The 21,974-nt window shown below is 37.1% G+C and overlaps 1 protein-coding gene across 3 annotated transcripts in view; it reads left to right on the plus strand.

Annotated features, from left to right (window-relative positions):
- Nucleotides 1-21,974, plus strand: part of UPF2 (UPF2 regulator of nonsense mediated mRNA decay) — a 67,624-nt gene that overhangs the window by 22,290 nt on the left and 23,360 nt on the right. For all 3 annotated transcript variants that reach the window (XM_054178130.1, XM_054178131.1, XM_054178129.1), the window contains exons 7-15: nucleotides 365-468; nucleotides 985-1,070; nucleotides 7,643-7,751; nucleotides 8,912-9,025; nucleotides 10,107-10,223; nucleotides 16,678-16,863; nucleotides 17,363-17,566; nucleotides 18,135-18,410; nucleotides 18,688-18,871. In XM_054178130.1, the coding sequence (XP_054034105.1) occupies nucleotides 365-468; nucleotides 985-1,070; nucleotides 7,643-7,751; nucleotides 8,912-9,025; nucleotides 10,107-10,223; nucleotides 16,678-16,863; nucleotides 17,363-17,566; nucleotides 18,135-18,410; nucleotides 18,688-18,871 (1,380 nt within the window). The remainder of the gene's footprint in view (nucleotides 1-364; nucleotides 469-984; nucleotides 1,071-7,642; nucleotides 7,752-8,911; nucleotides 9,026-10,106; nucleotides 10,224-16,677; nucleotides 16,864-17,362; nucleotides 17,567-18,134; nucleotides 18,411-18,687; nucleotides 18,872-21,974) is intronic.

The following is a 21,974-nucleotide window of genomic DNA, read 5'->3' on the forward strand; positions in this document are numbered from 1 at the left end:
CCCTAGAATCCGCAATTGTATTAAGGTGTGTTGTTTTCCCATATTGTTTTCTCCCACAGTTGAGCCTTCCTGTGGTCCTTCTTCCATCAACTAAAAAAATTACCATAGTTTTCTAGGCATATGTTTGTTGTTGCTCTTGACAGTATGAATTAGGAGGCAGGGAACATTATGAATAGCAAGGCAAGTTTAAAGATGATACTTTTGTTGGTATAGACACTCAGTGGTTTCATTTTCTTTTTTATTTAATCTGCAGATGAATATTAAGTGCTAATCATTAAAAATGCACTGCTTAGGGAATGTGACTGCAAATCCTTATATTTCATAGTTTAAAGATATGTGCTGCTTGTTTATTTCACTCTGTTAGAACAAGAGGATGAAGAAGCCAGTACTGGATCTCATTTGAAACTTATAGTAGATGCTTTTCTACAGCAACTTCCAAATTGTGTCAACAGAGACCTCATAGACAAGGTATAGTCATAGTGTTGTGGTTTTTTTATTTTTTATTATTCTACTCTTAAAAGCTGGTGTCAAATCAAATGTATTTGAAATAAATATTCAAAGCTTTGGAATCTTGCAGTAGATTCATGCTTAACCTGAAGGATATGTTTTGTTTTTCTCACTTGGCTATTGACAAATACTGTATAGTATTTTTTTTTCATTGTCAGCCTGTTATGTGTTAGTTTTCCCCTTTTCTTCCCCTCATCACTCCCTGACAAATTACTCCCTGTCTTCCCAAAGTTGGTTTCTTCTTTGTGTTTATCCAAAGAATCAGTCTGTGTTCCTGTAGCTGGACTTGTTTTGCTAACTCTTACTTGTAAGCAAAAATTAAGATTTTTATTTTAAATATTTTTTTCTGTACAGTTCTTTTTTTTAAAACAGCTGCATGTAGTGAGAACAGTTTTGTAAAGATGCTTTTGAAAAAATGCTTTAAAGAAAAACCTTCTGCATTAAAGGTGAAGTATTGTGTTGACGTTTCTCTTATAGGCAGCAATGGATTTTTGCATGAATATGAATACAAAAGCCAACAGAAGAAAACTAGTACGAGCACTTTTCATAGTTCCCAGACAAAGGTAACAATTGAAGGGGAATGATCTAGATCCACTCCTTGGTTATTTAACTTACGTATGTATTTTTTAACTCTTGAAACCCAGTGCATATTCCAAGTTGCATTTGTTTATTCCTTCTGTGTGCTCTGGAGTGATTGGTGCTGGAGCACCAAACAAATACTATTAATGATCAAGAAATTAATTGCAATATTTTGCCGTAGTACTGTGAATTTTCTTAATTAGTTTCTCTTTCTGGCATTTGTTTGTAGTACATATTTTCATGACTCTCTTTAATTGAAAATAATAGCAAAACCTACCTTCTGTCAAAGGAGGGGTTTGCATTTCATTCAGGAGAACTTGCACTTTTTTTTAATATAAGAACTTGTGTCTGGTGAGAGCACAGTGTAGTTTAGGAAGGAAGATTTCTTGTGATATATTAATTCTGATATAATGCAGAGCCATTGTAATAGCTCTGTAACTTCTGGGACGGAGATGGTTCTAGGTTAGGTGGTTTAGAGAAAGCCATTGGAGTTTGATTCTGGCCCTCTTTTGTCCATGTAGAGTTCCACTATTTCTCTTTGTGTAAGTGAGGGCTCTGCACTTACAGGAAGCACCTTGCTTACAAAAATCATTGCACATTTAAAAATGTTTAATTAGTTGGAAGAAAAATACATCTCACTGCTCTCTGGTAAATTTGTACTTTAAATAGGTGCAACTTAAATAGGTGTAATAATGGAGTCGCTTTTCTTGCTCCACCTTGCAATATTTCTCCTGAGAGGTTGTTTTGTTGCTGCTTTTAGTCTCAAATGTCTCATCATATTGGACTTCCTGTCAGAGTTCACACCACTTCAATTCCATTCCCTTTTAACACTGGGGGACAAAAAATGGTTTGAGTGTCTGTTTTGTCTCAAGTCTTGCATAGACTACTGCTTTGAATAAATAGACTTTGCTGTTTCCTCTGTTTAATTCTTCCTTGCACTGCGTTTTCAACCTTAATTCTAGCCTTTTTCTAAATCCCATCTGTAATATGCTATGCTAATAACCCTACTCTTAGCTTTCTGTAAACCAGTGTTTGGTTTGCTGACTATGCAGTGTTGACCTGATGCTGTTGATAATAGTTTTTTGCAGTTAGAAATGCACATAATCTATCATAGAGTCATGAAATGTTGGGGGTTGGAAGTGACCTCCAGAAATCCATTGAGTTCAACCCCCCTGAAAAGCAGGACCACTTAGGGCAGGTCACATGTACATGTCCAGGAGGGAATTGAAGATCTTTAGAGAAGGAGACTCCACAATCTCCCTGGGCAGCCTGAACCAGTGCTCTGTCACCCTCACAGTAAAAGAGCTTTCTCACATTGCAGTCGAATTTCCTGTGATTGAGTTTATGGCCATTGCACTTCATCCTATGACTGAAAAGAGACTGGTTCTCTTTATGAATTCTTCTCTCTAAAAATTATGGGTTTGATACCTCAGTTTTCAGGGACTTAGGGACCTGATTGTGCCTGAAACATAATTACTGACACAGGAGGCAGTTAGTATCATCTTTGTTAGGTGTAACAATGCACTCTACATAATCATAAATTTGGGCTGGAGAAATACTACTTTTGTGTATCAGCCTGTTTGCAATCATGAAGTGCATCAAAACACAGTTTGAGAAGCCTGGATGAAACATCTTTAACACTGTAAATCAGAAGGGCTCAGCTCTCCAGCCAGTTCCTAACCCAACGCAGAGTGCTACTGTCCAAGCCACGGGCTGACAGCTTGGCCAGCAGTTTGCTGTGGGGGACAGTGTCAAAGGCCTTGCTGAGGTCCAGGTAGACTACATGCACAGCCTTCCCCACATCATAGAATGAGATCAGATTGGTCAGGCAGGACCTGCCTTTCCTAGATCCATGCTAACTGGGTCTCATCCCTTGGCCATCCTGTAAGTTGCTAGAAACTTGCATAGTCTCCATATCACCATTGCTTGTCATCTTCCCAGTAGCAGTTGCATTATCACACAAATATGTTTTAAAAATAGTAACAATTTTAAGTTACATCTTTCCTGTAGGAATTCACTAAACTAGTATAGCTGGTGTGATTGGCTCAAGGAGCTGCATATCTTCAACAGTTGAAAACAACATTCCAACACTCAAGTGAATGACTTCTCTTATGTCACTGTTGTTCTTCAACTATAAATACTAATTATTCTTAAGAAATAATCTTCCATGTCCATTTCTTTCCTTTGATATCTTTTTATGCTGTGAAACCTATGGAACTAATGAATGCTCCAGCTTCCAGTTCTGTCTGCCTGTATTGGTGATAGCCATCTATGGTACTCAGCAGGAGATAAAGGATGTTGATTGAGCTGCTTGTTCTTGCCAACAAACTGTTGCAATGAATTCCCACAGATAAATTTTAAAGGGCAATCCATCCTAATATATGTTACTCTATTACTGCAGTTGGTAAAGGAGCCATTCTGCTTTCTATCTTGAAATCAGCATCTATAATCCTTGTGCATATATGACACAGTACTAATGTGTGCTATAAAACGCCTCAAATTGATTTAGAAAATAGCATAATGCACTGCTTCAGAGCTTTTTATGCTGTACTTTAACAGTGTTTGCTTCATGTCTCTTCACTGAGCCATAACTATTTCATGCTGGTTTTTACTAATTCCAGGATAAGTTGCAATACTTCAGGAGTGGGAGAAGAAAACTTCTTGTGGTTATGTTAATGAGGAGGATTTTTAGTTGGTGTGGGGTTGTTGGTGGTGTTTGGGTATGGGGTTTGTTGGTTTGGTTTTGGTTGGATGGTTGGTTGGGATTTTTTTCCTTTTTTTTTTTGTTTGTAAGTTCTTTGCTTTGTGGGTTTTTTTTTGTTTTGTGAAAGGTTCAGAGTACCAGTGTCCTTTTATAGCATGTAGGTAAGGCAGTGTATTTTCGAAAAGTATGCTGTCTACTTGTAACTATTATTCACAGCCATAACAAGGTATTTCAATACCAGAATAAGTTGTTTCTTTTCTTGAGAGATGAGTTCTGTGCAGGCACAGCAGTATTACCAAGGAAGTACAAAACTCTTTCCATATTTGAGGAGTGATACAGACACTGAAGTAAAGCTGAAGTCATTATGCAGTGGTGCCAGGAAGGTTTCTTGCTCCCGCTAGGGTTGGATTGGTTTGGACAAATGCAGGATTCTTCAAGACAGAAAACTTAATTTGACAAAAAAAAACAAACTTTTTTTTTTCCTTGACTCACCTTAGGTTAGTGTTAAAATACAAGATCATTGCAGTGTGCTGTTGAGTACTTATGAGTGGGTTGCATTTATCTTATCAGGTGCAATTCAAAGCTCCAACCCAACATAACAGAAAACCTTTTTCAAAGATTTTTCAATAGTAATATACAAACAGCTTTCAGATTTGCATTGAAGGATTGATGTAAAACTAAATGTTAGCCTTTTAATTCAGGGCTATGTAGTTTGCACTAAAGTCAGTACAGTGATTTAACCGATACTGCTCATGGCCTTAGGATTTGTGTAACTCTTTGTTATCTAATTGAATTATTTCCCTGTACAGATAGAGGTAATTATTTATGTTTATCTGCATACTGCAGTTTTGTTGTTTGGGTTTGGTTGGTCTTGTGTTGTTTTCTATTGTTAGATTGTTTGGGTGTTTTTACCCCCGACTTCAATACAAGAAGTTAAAGTCTTTTTAGGCTTTGAATTCCAGACAGAAGTGACAGTAAATAGGGGATGTTGTGGTTTCTGATTATTTTCCCCCCCATTCCTATCTATAGTGATCTTTGGCTTTGCAAGTTTACTAAACGAGATCTGTTGTTCATCATATGGAATTTTTTTAGAATTATCACTATTTTTAATTCAGAATTTAGCTACTTGTCAAGTGTTAAATACTTCTCAGCAGTTTAACTCAAGTTGTATACCTCTTCTTGTATCTTCTTTTGGCTCTTTATCTTGAGAATCCTCAGTAGCAAGGTCCTTTTTGTTAAACTGAACTCAGCAGTATTTCAGTGGCCTATCTCACTTGAAGATGAAATTGAGGGATGTGCTTGATATAACAAGTTTATGCCACAGCTAAGAAACAAAACCAAAAAGTGCTTATCTGATAATACGTCAATTCCACATCATTCTCTTCCCACTGAGCAGTGTGGCTGGTAGTTTATACCTGTCCAGGCACTGCAGATTTATCTGGATTGTGATTATGCTGGTGAAGCGGGATTTAGTCCTCTGTTTTCTCATTCTTTAAGCTGTCTTTCTTGTAGAATCCCAGTTAATAAATTTACAGAATTCTCATTTCACTTCCTGGGTATAAAAAATTGGATGTTAGATTGCAGTTAGGATTTAATTGAGCAAAGTGTTTGTTTTAAAAATAAACTAACATTTGAAATGCTACACCAAAAAAATTGCCCTTAGATGGGTCACTGAAGTGCGGTCCAGTGTGATCCAGTTGACTAGATTTCAATCCAAGATACCTGGTCAAAATTACAATGGTCAGAAGATGTAGTTTTTTTACTATGTTGTCAGGGTGCTTAAGGCAGGCTTCAGCGAGTAACTGAGTCAACCCTGGTGCTAGACCTTGCTTCATAGTATGGAAGAGCAGGAGGAGAAAGCAGTACTGTGTGGATTTGGGCTTTTTTCAGTTACTTTCTGCTCCGCTTCTCAAGAAAGATGCTTTTGGAGAAAACAACAAATTAGCCTTAATACAGGTACCAGTAGATGGTGCCACTGATACGGCAATCTGCTTCTGAACTTGAATTTTTGTCTCCTCTGTGAGAGGAGGAACAGAAACAATCTCCAGTTGCCAGCTTCACAGTAACTGGCCCAAGGCTTTTCCTTATTATATTTCACCTATTTAGAAATACTCAGCCTTTCTTTTCTCCTCTATGAAGAAACCTTTTGTGTTCTGTGAGGGAGTAACAACAATGTGCTCTAAGACTTTAATTTTCCCCCAGGTATGTTCGGTTTACAGAGGTGAAATTATTAGCTCTCAGCAGGCAGGTACTTGTTCAGCCCAGAATAAAACTTTCTGCTATTTGTCTTAAAACAGATGCCATACAGGTGCATCCCCTCAGTTGAGCATAAGTCCTTTTTTTTTCTTTTTTTAGTTTAGCTTTTGTATGTGTGTGAGAGGTAATGAGACTTTCACCTCTTCTGAGAGTTAATAGCTAAATGCTTAATAATGTAGTAATTTGCTGTAGCTAGTCAGCCTTGACTCTGTGTTCCAACAAGCTTGAAAAATGTAAATGCTGCTTTGGTTATTGATTAACAAGAGATAACAAAAACTGTTAAATAGGTAACTGAGATCTACAATGTTTCACCAGGGGTTTCATGTATTATCAGGAGGCTGCCTAGGTATGTCTCCTTCATGTAGTAGTATATTCTGCTGCTTCTAATCCACTGCTGAAATGCATCATTATCCTCAATCTGGGTGTGAAAGTGTGCTCTAGTGACATAGCAGTAGGAAAGGAAAGGGAAGGCAAGTTTTGTATGCTTTGTTCTGAGCTTTTCCTCTTGATGCTTTTCCAGTTTTACTTTGTGCCAGGGCAAGCTCTCTGCTTTTAGATGTTTTTGGCAGCATTTTTTCTTTTCTTTTTCTTTTCCCTTGCAGAAGGGAAACCCCTAATCCTTCATAAAGTGTAAACTGAAGATTGCTGTTCTCCCTTACAGGTTGTTTCTCACTTGAAGCATACAAATTTGGCGTGTTACTTTCAGTTTAAAACAGTAGAGTTGTTCTACAGTTCATCTGTTTGTTCTCAAAATAAACAAAAAATACTTTCTTCAGTTTGTAAATGCTATAAGGCCTCAGAGCACAATTATTTCTCTGCATTTAGAAGTGATACATGCACACTTGGGCAAAGCTGCTCTCATATGTTATGTGTCCTGTTGTTACATGATGCCATAAACCAGATTTAAGGGCGTTTATCCCATTTTTACAACCAGGTATTTTTTATGAAAAGAAAGAAAGTGCAAATTAAGGAAAACACCATCCCAAATCCCGTAAGGGAAACAAGGATGCAGTGAAATGAGTATGAAATCATATAATCAAGGAAAAAGAACAGACTAAGCAAAGCTCTATTGGAAATTTTGAAGTGATAGTGAGAATACTGTTTGGGTTTTGGGGAAAAAGAGTTGCCATATCACATCTACTGAGCTTTGTTTTAATAACTGCTTCATTCATTTAGAAGATCACTGCTTTAAAAATAAAGACGTTCTAGTTATTTCTGCTGCTCAAAACACCCAAGTGCAATAAGAGATGGAGTTGTGCATAAGAATGTTTAATTTCACATATTGAGAGGAAACCCAGTTTTATTTGTATCTGGTAATTTCTTAAAGGTCAAATTCTGTACTTAAGCTGGTGTTTGGCATTTCACCTAAGGCAGTAATTTTGAAAGGAAATCAACTGTGAAGGATTCCAGTAGTGGTAGTACACCTTGTGTTATTTGTAAAAGATATTGTAGCCTGCAGTGTGAGCGTGTAAAATTACATATACACAGTTCTGTCAATATATGTGCATTGTTTTCATGAGTAAAATGATACCCATGCTTGTAGACAAAAATACATATATGTTGATAAAAGAGACAATTTATTGTCTTTTGTTGCAGGTTGGATTTGCTACCATTTTATGCAAGACTGGTTGCCACATTGCATCCTTGTATGTCTGATGTAGCAGAGGATCTTTGTTCCATGTTGAAAGGAGATTTCAGATTTCATGTATGTTGTTGGTTTATTTGAATGCAAAAAAATAAATCAACAGTCTGATAATACTCATCCTTTGGGGAATAAAATATTGTAAAGTATTATTTGACTTTATGTAGATGCCAATCCTTCAGTGAATATTTCTGTCATCTGAGTCATAATAGATCTATACACTTTTTATTATTTAGCATATGTCTCTATTTATATATACTAACAGGAATTATGAAACAGTGTAAGTTGCAAACATTAGAAACTACTCGAACTGCAAGTGTTAAGAGTTTTTGGTAAATTAATAACTAGCATTTAAAATGAGAACTGACTTAGTGTAACATGTTCCCCATGACAAGGTTACTGTTGTAATATTGTGGCTACTTTGACAATGTAGCACTCTTATTTTGTACAATTACAAAGTGCAAATTACTTTTAACTCTTTTCATTAACCAAAATTTTCTGTTCCTCTCAAATGGATTTCTCAGAGTTGTTTTGTTCACTTTGAAGTTTTGTAATCAAATTTGTTATGGTGCACAATGATGATTCCTTCACTAAGTTTTATGGCTTTAATTTAATGGATTTAAATTAATTTTTTTTCTCATGTTGACATTAAAGATGCATGTGAACTGCTCAGACTAAGTCTTAACTATCTGAAGCTGACCTCAGAAAAAATTGTATCTTTGGGGAGAAATACAATTTTGTATTTTGCATATTATGTTTAGACATTGATACAAATTTGTGCTTTGGTAGTCAAATCATGCTGCTTGTCAGTAATTTTGAAAAGGAAAAAATAGTCTGCATTTTATTAAAGCTGACTTGAAAGCTGTCAGTGTGTAATTTCCTTGGGGACTGCACAAGTGGTCCTGTTCATACAGATACTGCTTATTGATTCTAGAATACTTAACCACTGCTTTGGTGGGATAGAGGCATGGGTGGCCAGGTTGATGTTTGTCTATAACTGTAGATGTTACAGGACTCTGGGTGGGGGGAGTAGGAGAATGGGGAAAGAAATTCAGAAGCTTCTGAATAAACAATATTGTAGAGAGACTTTTAGGAAACATAAAGGTAGGTTAAGATAGAACATAAGGAACCAAGCACTGCTGAGTTCCCAAGCTTATTCTCCATGTTCAAGTCAGTCAGGTATTTTTGAGAGCCTTAGATCAAATGCTGCTGCTTTTTTTTAGGTAAGAAAAAAAGACCAGATCAACATTGAAACAAAGAATAAAACTGTGAGATTTATTGGTGAGCTTACCAAGTTTAAGATGTTCTCCAAAAATGACACGCTCCACTGTTTAAAGGTTAGTGTTGTGATAGTCTTACGCTGTTGTATATGCTGTCCCTTCATATGTCTATTGCTGGAGTAATCAATTAAGTCATTGCATCTGATGTTTTAAACCCTAATGTCTCTGCCTACTGTGCCTAAGGAGACTTTTAAGCTGTTCTAGAAGTTAGAACATTAAATTTTTTTCTGATGGTAGGATTATATTAAATTCTACCTTTGAACATAACCAAATAACTAACAGCTTTCTTTGTAAAGCTATGGTAGACATTGCTACTTACTCATCTGTTCTACATTGCAAATCTTTCATGTTCATTTGAATTAATACTTTTACAGAGAAAATAACAGTAAAGGGGAGAGGTTAGAAGCAGGAGTTTTTTTTAGTGATACAGGAAGGGGATTATATGCTGTTCTAGCAGGTGCTTTTGTTTGAGGAACAAAATTAATCTTTGGAAAGCATTAATCTCCAGGTATAGCATCTCAGTTTGCATGCTGATAAACGTTCAAACTTACCTTTTGATGTTAATTCCCTAATTAAAAATGGGGTTTAAAAAATGAGAGTGCCTTCAATAAAATTGGGTGAAGACTCCTATGGATTAAGATCACTTCCTGTGGGAATAGGTTCTATTCATTGACTCATTTAAGTATCAAAGTTGAGTGTTAAAAAAAAAAAATTGTATTCCCTCATCACTTTTTCTTCTCCCACCTATAAAATATCATAAAATGCAAAACTTAGTTATTGCTTCACTTCATACATTTAAATTAGATGTGCTTTGAGGTTATTGTGTCCATGCTTCTCAGTCTAGCAACAGGAATTTGAAAGCATGTGTGACTTAGGTGGAAGGGGTATGGCAGAGATTACAGTATTTATTTTAATGCTGTAGTCTTTTTATGCTAGGCTTAGTAAGCATCCTGTTCTTGTTTCTGGAGCCTGCATTTGGGGTTTAGACTGTTCTTATGCTTTTAAAATTAGTGAAATCAATTAGCATTTTTTTCTTGAAGTCTGTGGAGCACCACAGTAGTGTAAAGTCTGATTTACTGTTTTCTGTAGTTGAAAAAGGTGTTTTAATGTGCTGTGTTTCTATATGAATATATACCAGATGCTCCTGTCAGACTTTTCTCATCACCACATTGAAATGGCATGTACTCTGCTGGAAACCTGTGGAAGATTCCTCTTTAGATCACCAGAATCTCACTTAAGAACCAGTGTCCTTTTGGTAAGAGAAAACTTGCTGTCTTACAAGGGAGGGTGTCAGGCACTGAATTAAACCAATTACTACTTCTATTTTCTGGCTTTGTGATGTGGTCTCACCATAAATATGATTGTGACTAATAGTTTAATTGTCAGTTACAATGTTTACTAGTAAGTGAAAACTTTCATTAAGTTTTACCTTGAGTGCTCTGGAAGAATAAAGTTCTTGATTCTTTAATAAAAACAGAGACAAGTATGGGAGCACAATGAATCAGCTTTTCTGGAACCTTGTCTCCTTACTGGAATGGAGTTGAGGTAGACTGGTGTTCCAAGTCTTGGGCTGCTTTGGCACTGTCAGCCTTGGTTTCTAGTCCTGTGAACTTACATTGTGTTATTTATGAGTGTTGTCTCAGCTCTGACACTGTATCTGCTATGCAAACAGTTTTCTGAAAATATTCTGGAGAACTTCAGTTGTCTTCAAATGTAATTGAATAAAGCTACTGGTTTTCAACTACAAATAATTCAGAGAGTGGGCAAAAACAGAGGATGAGGATGAAAGAATACAGTAGATGTATCTGTCATGGTAGGGCCAAATGGCTCCAGCACAAACCCAGGCAGACACTAAGGTGTCTAGACATGGTCCCCTTTTCTGCCCCTGCTTCCTGCAGAAGGCCAGGGTAACGTGGGAAAAGGAGCAAAGGGGACAGGACTATGCATGTCTGGTAAAAAGCCCTGTATCTATGGTAAGGGCATGTGTTCTGGCCACAGCCTGGCAGGACCCCTTCCCATTGTGCTAGTTTCAGTGCCCTATTGGCCCAATCACTCTTGGGCAAGATTTATATGCAGGCTGATTTCTAGTTGCCTGTGCCTTGCTCAAGCGTTGCTTAGCCTTGCTCATGCCTTGCGTGCTTGAACCTGTTTGGACCTTGTCTGGCTTGAAGTTGCCTCAAGTTGCCTGGTCCAGCGCCTGGGATAAAGCCAGGAGCATACACACCGCAAGCTATGAGAGAAGCCACAAGCTTAGGAGTCAGAGCAGACAGTGGTGAGAGAGGTGGTCTCTGTGCCCTGTGTAACAATCTGGAATTCCAAATTTGAAGAAAATTTAATGAAGACAGCAGAGGAAGAGGTTTTAGAAACAGAGATTGGTAATTAGATTAGGTCTAGGTAAGTATTGGCAAAGGTTTAAAAATAACAGAGGCTAACTCTGGGTCATCTTTAGTGTATCAGTTTGAGCCGTGGCTGATGTTTAATGGCTTGAGAGACAATTATAAAACTGTGTCCAAGGCAAAAGACTGAGTCAAACATGGTTTGACTTGCAAGTCTTTCAAAGCAATACTGGCAATAGGAAATGGCATTAAATCAAGCAGTTTAACCATGTGCAGACCAACTCATAGACTGTATTGTTGTATTGAAAGTCTGCCCAGATGTTTGCATGTTCCCTTCAATCCCTGCGCTGCAAGAAGAATGCAGATGTTTATCTACAATAAATAGTCTGGTTTAGGGAGAGAAAGTGGATATGGTTTGCTATTCTGTAAGGGAGCAGTTCAAATGTTTGCAATATCTTTGTACATAGCTCTCAGCTGTGAAATGTCCCTCTCTGTTGTGGTTGTGTCCTTCTCAAATCATGGGCTTATACTTCACAGGTCTCTTTCCTGAATCTACAGCTACCCTTCTCATGCTGAAGAGTTAATGGACAAGCAGTTGTTACCTTCTTGAGCATATCATGTAATTTATTTTCCACCAAATGTTGTTTGTTTCTGAACCTTTTTGTTGCAGCATTCATTGCAGTGGTGTAGTCAAGGGGCAGAGGAAAGAGATGGACAAATTAACTTCAAGTTCTTGCCTTGTGCTTTTTGTTGCAGTATACTTTGTGCCTTGAAAGGTTTGAATCTCTGTTTCTTAAAGGTTTGCCAGCTGACGTGTTTTGTGTTAAATATATTCCTGTCCATAATCAGTCCCTAAAAGCACTGTTCCATTATCTTTAAAAGAGACTTAACTCATTGCTACCATTTTCCAGTAGTTAATAAAAAATTTAGTAGTCAAGAAAAATTAAATACCTTTACCAGAGTGGTTTTTCCAAACTGACTACTTTTAGTCTTATTCACTGCAAAAATACTGCTTGTTGGCTGCATTGCTGAAATCTGCTGGATGAGAATGCAAAATGTGACTTAACTGGGATGCATAAGACGAAGTACAAGCACTGTTTCAGTAACTGAGGCTTAAGCCTTGCAAGGTTTTGGATAAATAATCTTTTCCTATGCACTGAGGAACCAGGAGAAAAGATAGAGGTGGCAAATCAGTTTTGGAGTATCTGTTGATTAAGATGTAAAACAGGCTAAAGAGATCTGTGTTCTACAACCATATTAATAGCTGTATCTTCTACTGTTGCCCTGTAGAAATGACAAAGATGAATTTTGATTTAAATGGTATTATACCAATTGGATCATAATCTTAAGGTGCCAGTTGGTGTGAACTGTAGAAAAGATTTATTTTTTATTTTATTTCCTTGGAGCAGGGGAGCAATCACTAATCAAGTTCTTGTGGTAAAAATCTACATCAATGCTTATCTTATCAGTGACTCTTAATGGGTAGAAACTATGTTTCAGTATCTGAAGGGGACCTACAGGAAGGCCAGGGAAGGACTCTTTAGTGGTTTAAAACTGAAGCAGGGTAGATACAGGTTGGACGTCAAGAGGAGGCTCTCTGCAATGGGAGTGGTAAAACGCTGGAACAGGTTGTCCAGGGATGTGGTTGAGGGCTCATTGCTGGAGACATTCAAGACCATACGTGATTTGGCCATGGGCAGCCTAATCTAATTGGAGGTGTCCCTGCTTGCTGCAGCAGGGTTTGAAGAGGATGACCCTTGAGGGTCAACCCAATGCGAATCTGTGAATTAAAGTATGTCCATCTTCCAAATAGTTATTGGCCTTAATCTTTACTGCTGCTGAGATATTGTGGTATAGAATGCCAAACAGGCTGTATGTTTCCTGTTAAAGACAGTATTGCTTTGTCTTGGTGTGGAAGAAAGTCATAGTTAAGAATGGATTTTAAAAGCAATTAAGGGGAAATTGATTATGAAGTGTTCAGTAAGAGTGCCACAGACTTACTGGTGCTAAGTGACTCGTTCCAGAGGAACGTTTTGTGATTACATTATGGTGTTGTAGAACTGCTGTCATGTTTTGAAATTATTTAAAGATTCTTCTTTTATCAGCACTGTTTAGTTACGTTAATAATTTTTTGGGGCAAGTCTTTAGAATTCAGTGTCCTTCATGTGATTTAAAATATTAATGCAAAACTAATGTGGCTTTAGGATTGGCTTGTTGATAAATGGATTATTTGAATTGGATTATTTGATGAACTGATGCTTTGGATGTTTCTGTAATGTAATCGTGTTAAAACGTCAAATTCCTGGGTTACGCTGTTGTGGTCTTGTTAAAAGAATATTTGATGTTCTGCCATTAAAAACCTTCTCTTGCATTTTTAATCCTTTAAGTTAGATAACCGTGTCAAATTGTCTTCTAAGCTTTAGGGCAAGATCAGTGGAACTTCTAAAAATGGCTCATTTCTCAGGGTGACTCCTTTTACAGATGGAGTTGAAACTGGGGGATAGTGTGGTTTGTACAGAAAGGCTGTAACAGAGTGGTTGTAGTTAAAATGAGACTGTGTTAATTCACTGCAACAATGTCTTGCTTCCAAGAACTTTTGATTGTGAACTGTTGAAATGAGTAGCAGGGCAAAGTAGTGTAGGTAGTAAAGGGAAGGAGGAGCGGACTATGACAGTCAGTCATGGTGAAATAGTTTTCTGAATTGGGCTTTTCCTGCAGCTTGGGTTGTTTGTTGTGTTTTGTGCTGCCTTGCAAAAATTCTATTTCTTGCAATGTGAACTGGTGTTACTAGGTTTGAGGTGGGGGCAGGAGCATGACTACTAACCAGGGGGGCACCTCCTAAGTCTCACCAGATTTTCTGTTGAAATGCATCTGCAATATATGTTACCTGGAGAGTGGTTTTAGTGCTCACTGCAAAACAACAAACCCAACCCTGGTTTAACTTGGGCGTTCTAATGTTTGTGATCCCTTTATGAAAGGGAAACCAAAAAACCTAATCTTCAAATGTAAAGCTTTACTTTTGTAGTTCTTTGTTTCAGCCTAGTAAAATGAAGACCCAAAGTATTTAATTAGCTCAAAGTGCTTTAGATTGCAGGTCTTGCTTTTTCCTTCTGAAGGATGTCAAGGTTTGTTTTATTGTAGACAAGGTGGCTTCTCTTTCCAGCTTGTCCAACTGACTTGATGCCTTAAATGAAAAAAAAAACAAACAATTGAAACACACAAAGCTCCTTAAAATTGTGATGATTTTTAGTGTTGCATCTAATACCATCCACTTAGTTTACATAATTAAGATTGTTCAAAATGATACGTTACAGTGATTTTTTTGAGACTTAGGGTAGTGCATGTGGTCTTTCCTGGGAAGAAACAATTACAACTTATTTAGAATACAATGTGCAACTTTTTATAACAGGACAATATACAAATTATGTAGGTTTAGGGGGGGTTATATTTTATTTGCAAGCCTTTCTGTAATTTTTTTTTAACGCTGCTTTACTTCACCCACTTAATTTTTCAGTTTATAGTAAAGCATGATAAAAGTTAAGGCAGCAAAGATGTATTTTCTCGTGCATCTAGAGAAGGTGGAAAAAATTGCCAAGGTAATATTAACATAGTAAGCTCTTGGAACTTTCTACTATAAGTGGTTTTGTCCCACAAAACTATTTGTGTGCTCAATTATTAAAAGTGCTGGGCACCTGTTAAGTACCTGTAGGTAAATGTGGCACCACTTTCCTGGTTGGAAAGAAAGATTCTCAGGGAATCAAAGGGCATGCCATTTGTGTTATGGGAAAGGTTAAAAATGAAATTACCACCATATAGCTTTGTTTGAAAGGGACCTTAGAAATCACCTACTCCAGCCTGCCTACCATGGGCATGGGCATCTCTCAACTAGACATGGCTGCTCAAGGCCTCATCCAACCTGCCTTTGAACACCCCCAAAGATGAGGCATCCACAGCCTCCCTGGGCAGCCAATTCCAGAGTCCCACCACCTTCATAATGAAGAACTTCTTCCACAGATACAGTCTAAACCTACTCTCCCTCGCAAACCATTCCCCCCTTGTCCTATTGCTAGACACCCTTATGAAAAGTCCCTCTCAGCTTTCCTGCAGGATAGGTTGCATACAGGCTAGAAGGGAAGATACATTATTTGCTGGGTTACTCTGTTACACAAAATGACTGTTCCGTATGGATTTAGCAGCTGAAAGTCAAGGAGCTTTTTGAGTACACTTGCATTTCAGCTGAACTGAGCCATTGCTATGTAAAAGACACTTTACATTATTCTAATTTAGTGGAAGGTCCACCAGCGTGAAAAGTGGTGAGTGAAGAAGCACAAATGAGTTTACTGGGTTGTGTGAATGTGTGTACTAACATTTGCGTGTGGTGATAAAGTGGTACTTAGCTTTTAGTTTTATCTGTTTGATAGTTGAATTACTGTGTAGCCAACCTCTGTAAAATAGTAAAGGCTAAACCAGTACCCTTTTTTTTTTTTCTGTTAAACCACCTTGGAATGACTCAGAACATAGTGTCTTATACATAAAAATTTAATGTCGCTTAGAGAATATATAGATAAAAATACACATGCACATAAAGATTTTGTAATACTAATTTTTAACTGTAAAAAATCAGCAAATTAGAACTGCAACTTTAGTTCTTGTACAGAATTTTTACATACAAGGAATTTTTCAAACAGACAAATCCTAAAGTATATATCCCAAAGGCAGTATGGACTTTTCAGTGAGAAAAATTAGGTCAATCCTCAAAATTTAAGCACAGTAATCAATGTTAGTGTGTAACTCTTGTCTGATTCCCCCCCCCCCCCCCCCCCCCCCCCCCCCCCCCCCCCCGCCATGACATACTGTATGCTAGTTTCTGGTTTTCTTGCAGTCTATTCTGCTCGGGTAAACAGCAACAATGGTACATGTAATAAGGAAAATACCACTGCCTAAATAGTCTAAAAATCCATATGAAACCACTAATATAAACTCTAGAGTTGCATACTGATGTAAAATGTAGATTGCCACTCACAGTTCAGTATGCTTGTGTCAAGACATCAATATTTCAGGTATTTTATTTAAATAAAATTGTTTTGAGTGGCATCTAATGATCTTACTTATCTGAATATTAACATTGATATTTCAAGTTTAAATACTTTCCTGAAACCTTTTTCACAGTGGGTGAATCATTCTAAAAATGGAGATTGTCAAGAAAAATGACCTTGGAAATAGCAACCCAGAACCAGTATCTATGCTTCATCCTTTCTTTAACTTTTCTGCAACCTTTCATGTTTCCTTTATCCCACAGAAAACTGTAGAAGCTTTTGGCTTGAAAATGTAGTATGCCAACATCTTTTACTGATCATTTGCATTTACTTCCAGGAACAAATGATGAGAAAAAAGCAAGCAATGCATCTGGATGCACGCTATGTCACAATGGTAGAGAATGCCTATTACTACTGTAATCCTCCTCCAGCTGAGAAAACTGTGAAGAAAAAACGTCCTCCTTTGCAGGAATATATTCGTAAGCTTCTTTACAAGGATCTCTCCAAGGTCACCACAGAGAAGGTAAATCCTTTTTGAATCTGTGACACAGATTTTACTGGAATTGGTGTTGTGCTAACTTTCAGAGGCTTTGGGGAAGTTTATAATTTATTTATTTTTAATTGCAAGGAAGAGGGATCATTTTTGTATCCCAGATTAAGGTAGTTTCACTTATTTTATTGTACTGCATAGAAGCTCTGGTCACAAATCTGCGTTGTCCACAGCATGAAGTGCCGAACAAATAGTGAAGGAGTAAGAGACAAAAAGCAACAGTTATGTACAGACTGCAAGAGTAAGGAAATCATGTAACAGATTTGGACAACTTGGTTAGCTAGTGAACAGCACCTGGATGCTACATGTATGAAGTTTTCTGTACCTACAGGCTGTGGAGGATGCTTGAAGAAGAATGAAGTTGCTTGCAGGTGCTTACAGGGATTTCATTCTAGCCATGAGAAACAAGGAATGAAACTGAATGATATTTTGCCTACTAAAAATGTTAAGCTTCTCTTAAAATTTCATTTAGGTCTTGAGACAGATGCGCAAGCTGCCTTGGCAGGATGTAGAAGTAAAAGACTATGTTATATGCTGTATGATCAACATCTGGAATGTGAAATATAATAGTATTCACTGTGTAGCCAACCTCTTAGCAGGGTTGGTACTTTACCAGGAAGATGTTGGAATTCATGTTGTGGATGGAGTGCTAGAGGATATTCGACTGGGAATGGAGGTAAACAGCCAACATTCTTACAAAGCTAATGCATCTGCTTTTGGCAGAAGGAAAACAGTAAAGCAATCTTGCTTAAAGAAGGGAATCCTTGGGTTCTGGATTTTTGTTTGACTTTGCCTCAGTTGTCTGTGTTTTGCAGGTTTATTTAAATTAAGGAAAATCACTTCCCCAGAAACTCGGACAGATAACTGAAGATAACTAGTACAATTGTTTTGCCCCATTGTCATAGTGAGGACATAAAACTTACTCTTTCACAGTGTAGTCAGATTCAGGTCACTTTGGAGACTAGTCCTTATTTTGGTAGATGTTACAAGAAGTCTCTAGGCAAGGAATAATCATAGATGCTAGATCTATTTGTACTGCTAGTTGAGCAGCTTTCATAACTCCTTTATGATACTTCATTTTGTTTAATATAGGTAGCCATAACCAATTTTTTTATTATGACAAATTGTATCAATTTTTATTTGTATTACTTTTCTTTCTTTAAAAGCAAGGAATTGACTTTTTACCAAGATTCCATTGTGTCTGGCTGGTACAGTGAAATTTTTTTTGTTCTATTTTGATATAGGTTAACCAACCAAAGTTTAACCAACGGCGTATCAGCAGTGCCAAGTTTTTAGGGGAGCTTTACAATTACCGAATGGTGGAATCTGCTGTAATATTTCGAACTCTGTATTCTTTCACATCATTTGGTGTGAACCCTGATGGCAGTCCTAGTCCACTGGACCCTCCAGAGCATCTTTTCAGAATCAGACTAGTTTGTACTATCCTTGATACCTGTGGGCAGTACTTTGACCGAGGATCCAGCAAACGAAAACTTGATTGCTTCCTTGTATATTTTCAGGTATTCTGAACTAAATTTTTTACAGATCTGTAGATTTCTTTAGCACACTCGTGTGTCTGTTAGGTATTTCTTTCATTGTTCTTTAGCACTATAATTTTTAGAATCTTGTCTGTTACCAGATAATGTTTAGTGGTACCAAAATATCTAATAGTTGTATGATATAATCTACATTTTTCTAATGTATGGGCATAGCTAGGCATTCTAAGCTTATTAATTTAAATACCCTATAAATGCCAGTGTACATGTACTTTAATCTGAGTATTTTATTACTTTTCAGAGGTATGTTTGGTGGAAAAAAAGCCTGGATGTTTGGACAAAAGATCACCCATTTCCTATAGACATAGACTATATGATCAGTGATACACTCGAACTGCTGAGACCAAAGATAAAGCTCTGCAATTCTCTGGAAGAAGCTATCAGACAGGTGCAAGACTTGGAACGAGAATTCTTAATCAAATTAGGTAAGAAAATGTGCAAGGGGAATGAAGTCTTCTGTATTTCTGAAAACTTACTTTCGTATGATGATCGGTAACTATTGTTTTTCTCATGGTATGGTATTTTTATTTTGTGATCAAAATTTTTTGGTAACTTTGCATTTTCTGATCAGCACAGAGATCATACTGAATCCCCATAACTCTAAAGTGATTGAGTGGATAAAAAAAGTAAGCAGTATAGAATCATACAACTGTTGAGGCTGGAAGAGACCTTTGAAGAGTCAATACAATCACTATTAATATAATATTATTTGGAGAGGGGGTGTGTATATGGTATATGTGCAGATAGATTTATTAGTATAGGGAGTAGTATCGTGCACATGCTGAGAAAGAAAACTGAGTTTCATCAGAAAAGTGTAGAAAGCACTCTACTATGTAAAAACAAGGAGTATCTGCATACTTAATTACTGCAGTCTATTGGTTGGCAAGCACTGATGCAAACCAGCTTGGTCATTCTGGTAGGTTGATTATTTGAAACTCTTATGTTCCTTCCCCGGTTCTGGATTCAGCTAAAGCAGCAGAGTCAAAGTGAGCATTAGTGTAAGACAACAATAAAAGGGAGAACATGCTTTTTCTTCTTGAAATTTATCAGTGGTCTACATTCTGTGCTAGCTTGTAGTTCTTTCTAAGATTACATCGCTTCATATATCTTTGTTAAAAATCAGTTTCATGAGAAGAAAGTTGAGCTTGCAGCACAGCTCATCTGACAAAATACTGGTTAGTCCGTATCTAAAACTACTATCATATTAACCTTTCAAACTATTCTGCATATCAGGTCTTACTAATTATCAGCTACTACTGTGCTGATTTCTCATTAAATTGAGTTGTTTTCTAATCTTCCATTTTTATTTGGAGACAAGCTTTTTCATGGCAAGCTTTTATATGTAAATTTTATACTTCGTAAGTATTAATTAGAGCTTTAATAGTACTTCCTTTAGTTAAACAAGTGCAATTTTTGAGAATAATCCTTTAATCCAATGAAATGAGTATGTGTAATTGCCAAGTAAAATGTTGCAACTTCTGTTTTAAGAGAAGTTGCTTTTAATACACTGTGCATTTAATTAACACACCTTAAAATTATTTACCTAGTAAGTGGAATACAGATAAAAATTTCCCTATTGTGTGATATAAATTGCAAGCTTTTATGATTTCAAAATGATAACCAAGAAGTAATTTACAACTGGTTAGTGAAACTAATATTGGTTTGGAAGATTCTCAGTACTTTCTTATTACACAGCATAAGTACTTTTATTTAAATCACCACCACTGTTACAATTGGATTTAATGTAGTTAAGGGGGAGATGTGGTCAATGAATGTGAACAACATTGGGGAACATTTTGTTGTTTGCTTTATCAGAAGCAGAGCCCATCAGCAGCACAGCCTTTACTATAGGGTATTGTGTACTGTTCATCTGCCCCCAGAATATGTTTCTTGATACTAATATTCATTGCTTACTATTCAAGATCATTATAGGTTGGGATATTTCTTAGTCATCCTGTTAGGACTGTTAGACAGTGGTCTCAGGAAGGTTGTCATCTGCCTTTCTGGTTTTTCAAAGGTTATACTAATAGAGGCAATCATATCTGAAAGAAAGTATCTTTTAATAGTCAGCAAAAGCTGAAGTGAACCTGAGTTCTTGATCAGTTTGTCCCCGCAATTTCTTGGCCCATGGCTAGTAACTATGAGGTTGTGTGCTAGAGACTCTAGTGTGCTTTGCTTGTTGTCACTGTAATTCTAGGTACAGCAGTGGGGTGACCTGCCTTCAGGCCTTCTGTTGGGAACTGGTTGTTGGTTTCTGTGCTGCTGTGGTGATTTGTGTTTCAGTGAGAATACAGAGTGATTCAGAAGACGCTCTAGCATGATTATGGAGCTGGACATATTTTGAAGAGCACAGTGTTTACAAAAAGGTGGGGGGGGGAAGTGCTTTAAAACCATTAGAGTATGAAGAAGGGAGTATGTGTGTTCATACAAATGAAATCCTCAGCAATTACTGTAAAACCATATATACCATTCATTTTATTTCTGAGCTTTGTCTCATTTAAACATAGCTCTAAAAAAATTTATTTCCTTCTAAAGTTAATCTTTGTGATCTTAGCCAATATCTCTGTAGAGACCTGGCTGTGTATATCTGCATATTACATTTCTTAAAGGCATCTAGAGGTGAAGGGGGGGCGGGGGGGGAGGGGTAAGGGAAGGAAAAAATAAAATCTGCTATGCCCCAAACCACCTGTTTATTCCGAATCTAGACTTAAGAATTGTGTATTACTGCATTTGTTTTTTGCATATGGCAGAGAACAGAAAGAATGCCACAAGCGGAACTGATGTGTTCATTTGCTGGCTAAAAAACTGTATAGTAATGGCCAGCCCAAACTGTGGTTGGTGTAATGTCAAAATACAAATGACAAAGGGCGTAGTGACAGTATTAACTCCTTAGTAAAACCTTTGAAAAATTACTGGCTTGTATCAGCTGTGTTGCAAAAGGCTGTCATCAGCATCACTCTCTGCTAGCTGAAACCATGGTCCTCTGGAGAATTAAGAGGCTTTGTAATTCACCAAAAAACAAATACAGTATGAGAACAGTAGTGTATGCTGGAAGTTAAGGGTGGGGTTTTTTTTGCATTGGATTACTTTTTTGCAACAGCTGCTCTCTAAAAGTAGATCTTATTTTTTTCCAGAATCATGCTCAATTCTTAAATATTTTCTAATAATATTTTCTGTATGTAAGACTAAATTAGACACTGAAGCACTGAATGAAAATAAAACTTAGCTTTCGCTACTGTGGGAATGGTATGGCTAAGGGTGTTAAACTGGAGGATATCTTACTGAAAGAAAGAAGAGGTTCAGGGATCTATGCTTGATACTTTACAGAGTAAATTAAAATGTCTTGAGGGTTAGAGCTGGCAAGCAGCTCAGTAAGAAAAACTGCAAAATGAGCTAAAACACAGTGAAAGAACTGTCAGTCCTGTCTACAGGTAGGATGAGCACACTAAGTAATACTTTTGGAAGACACTCAGACTTCCTAAAGACTTTATTATAGGCACTTGCATCCTTGTGGGTTCAAGTGCAGCT

Source organism: Dryobates pubescens, chromosome Z (assembly GCF_014839835.1).
Source record: "Dryobates pubescens isolate bDryPub1 chromosome Z, bDryPub1.pri, whole genome shotgun sequence".
NCBI classification, from domain to species: Eukaryota; Metazoa; Chordata; class Aves; order Piciformes; family Picidae; genus Dryobates; species Dryobates pubescens.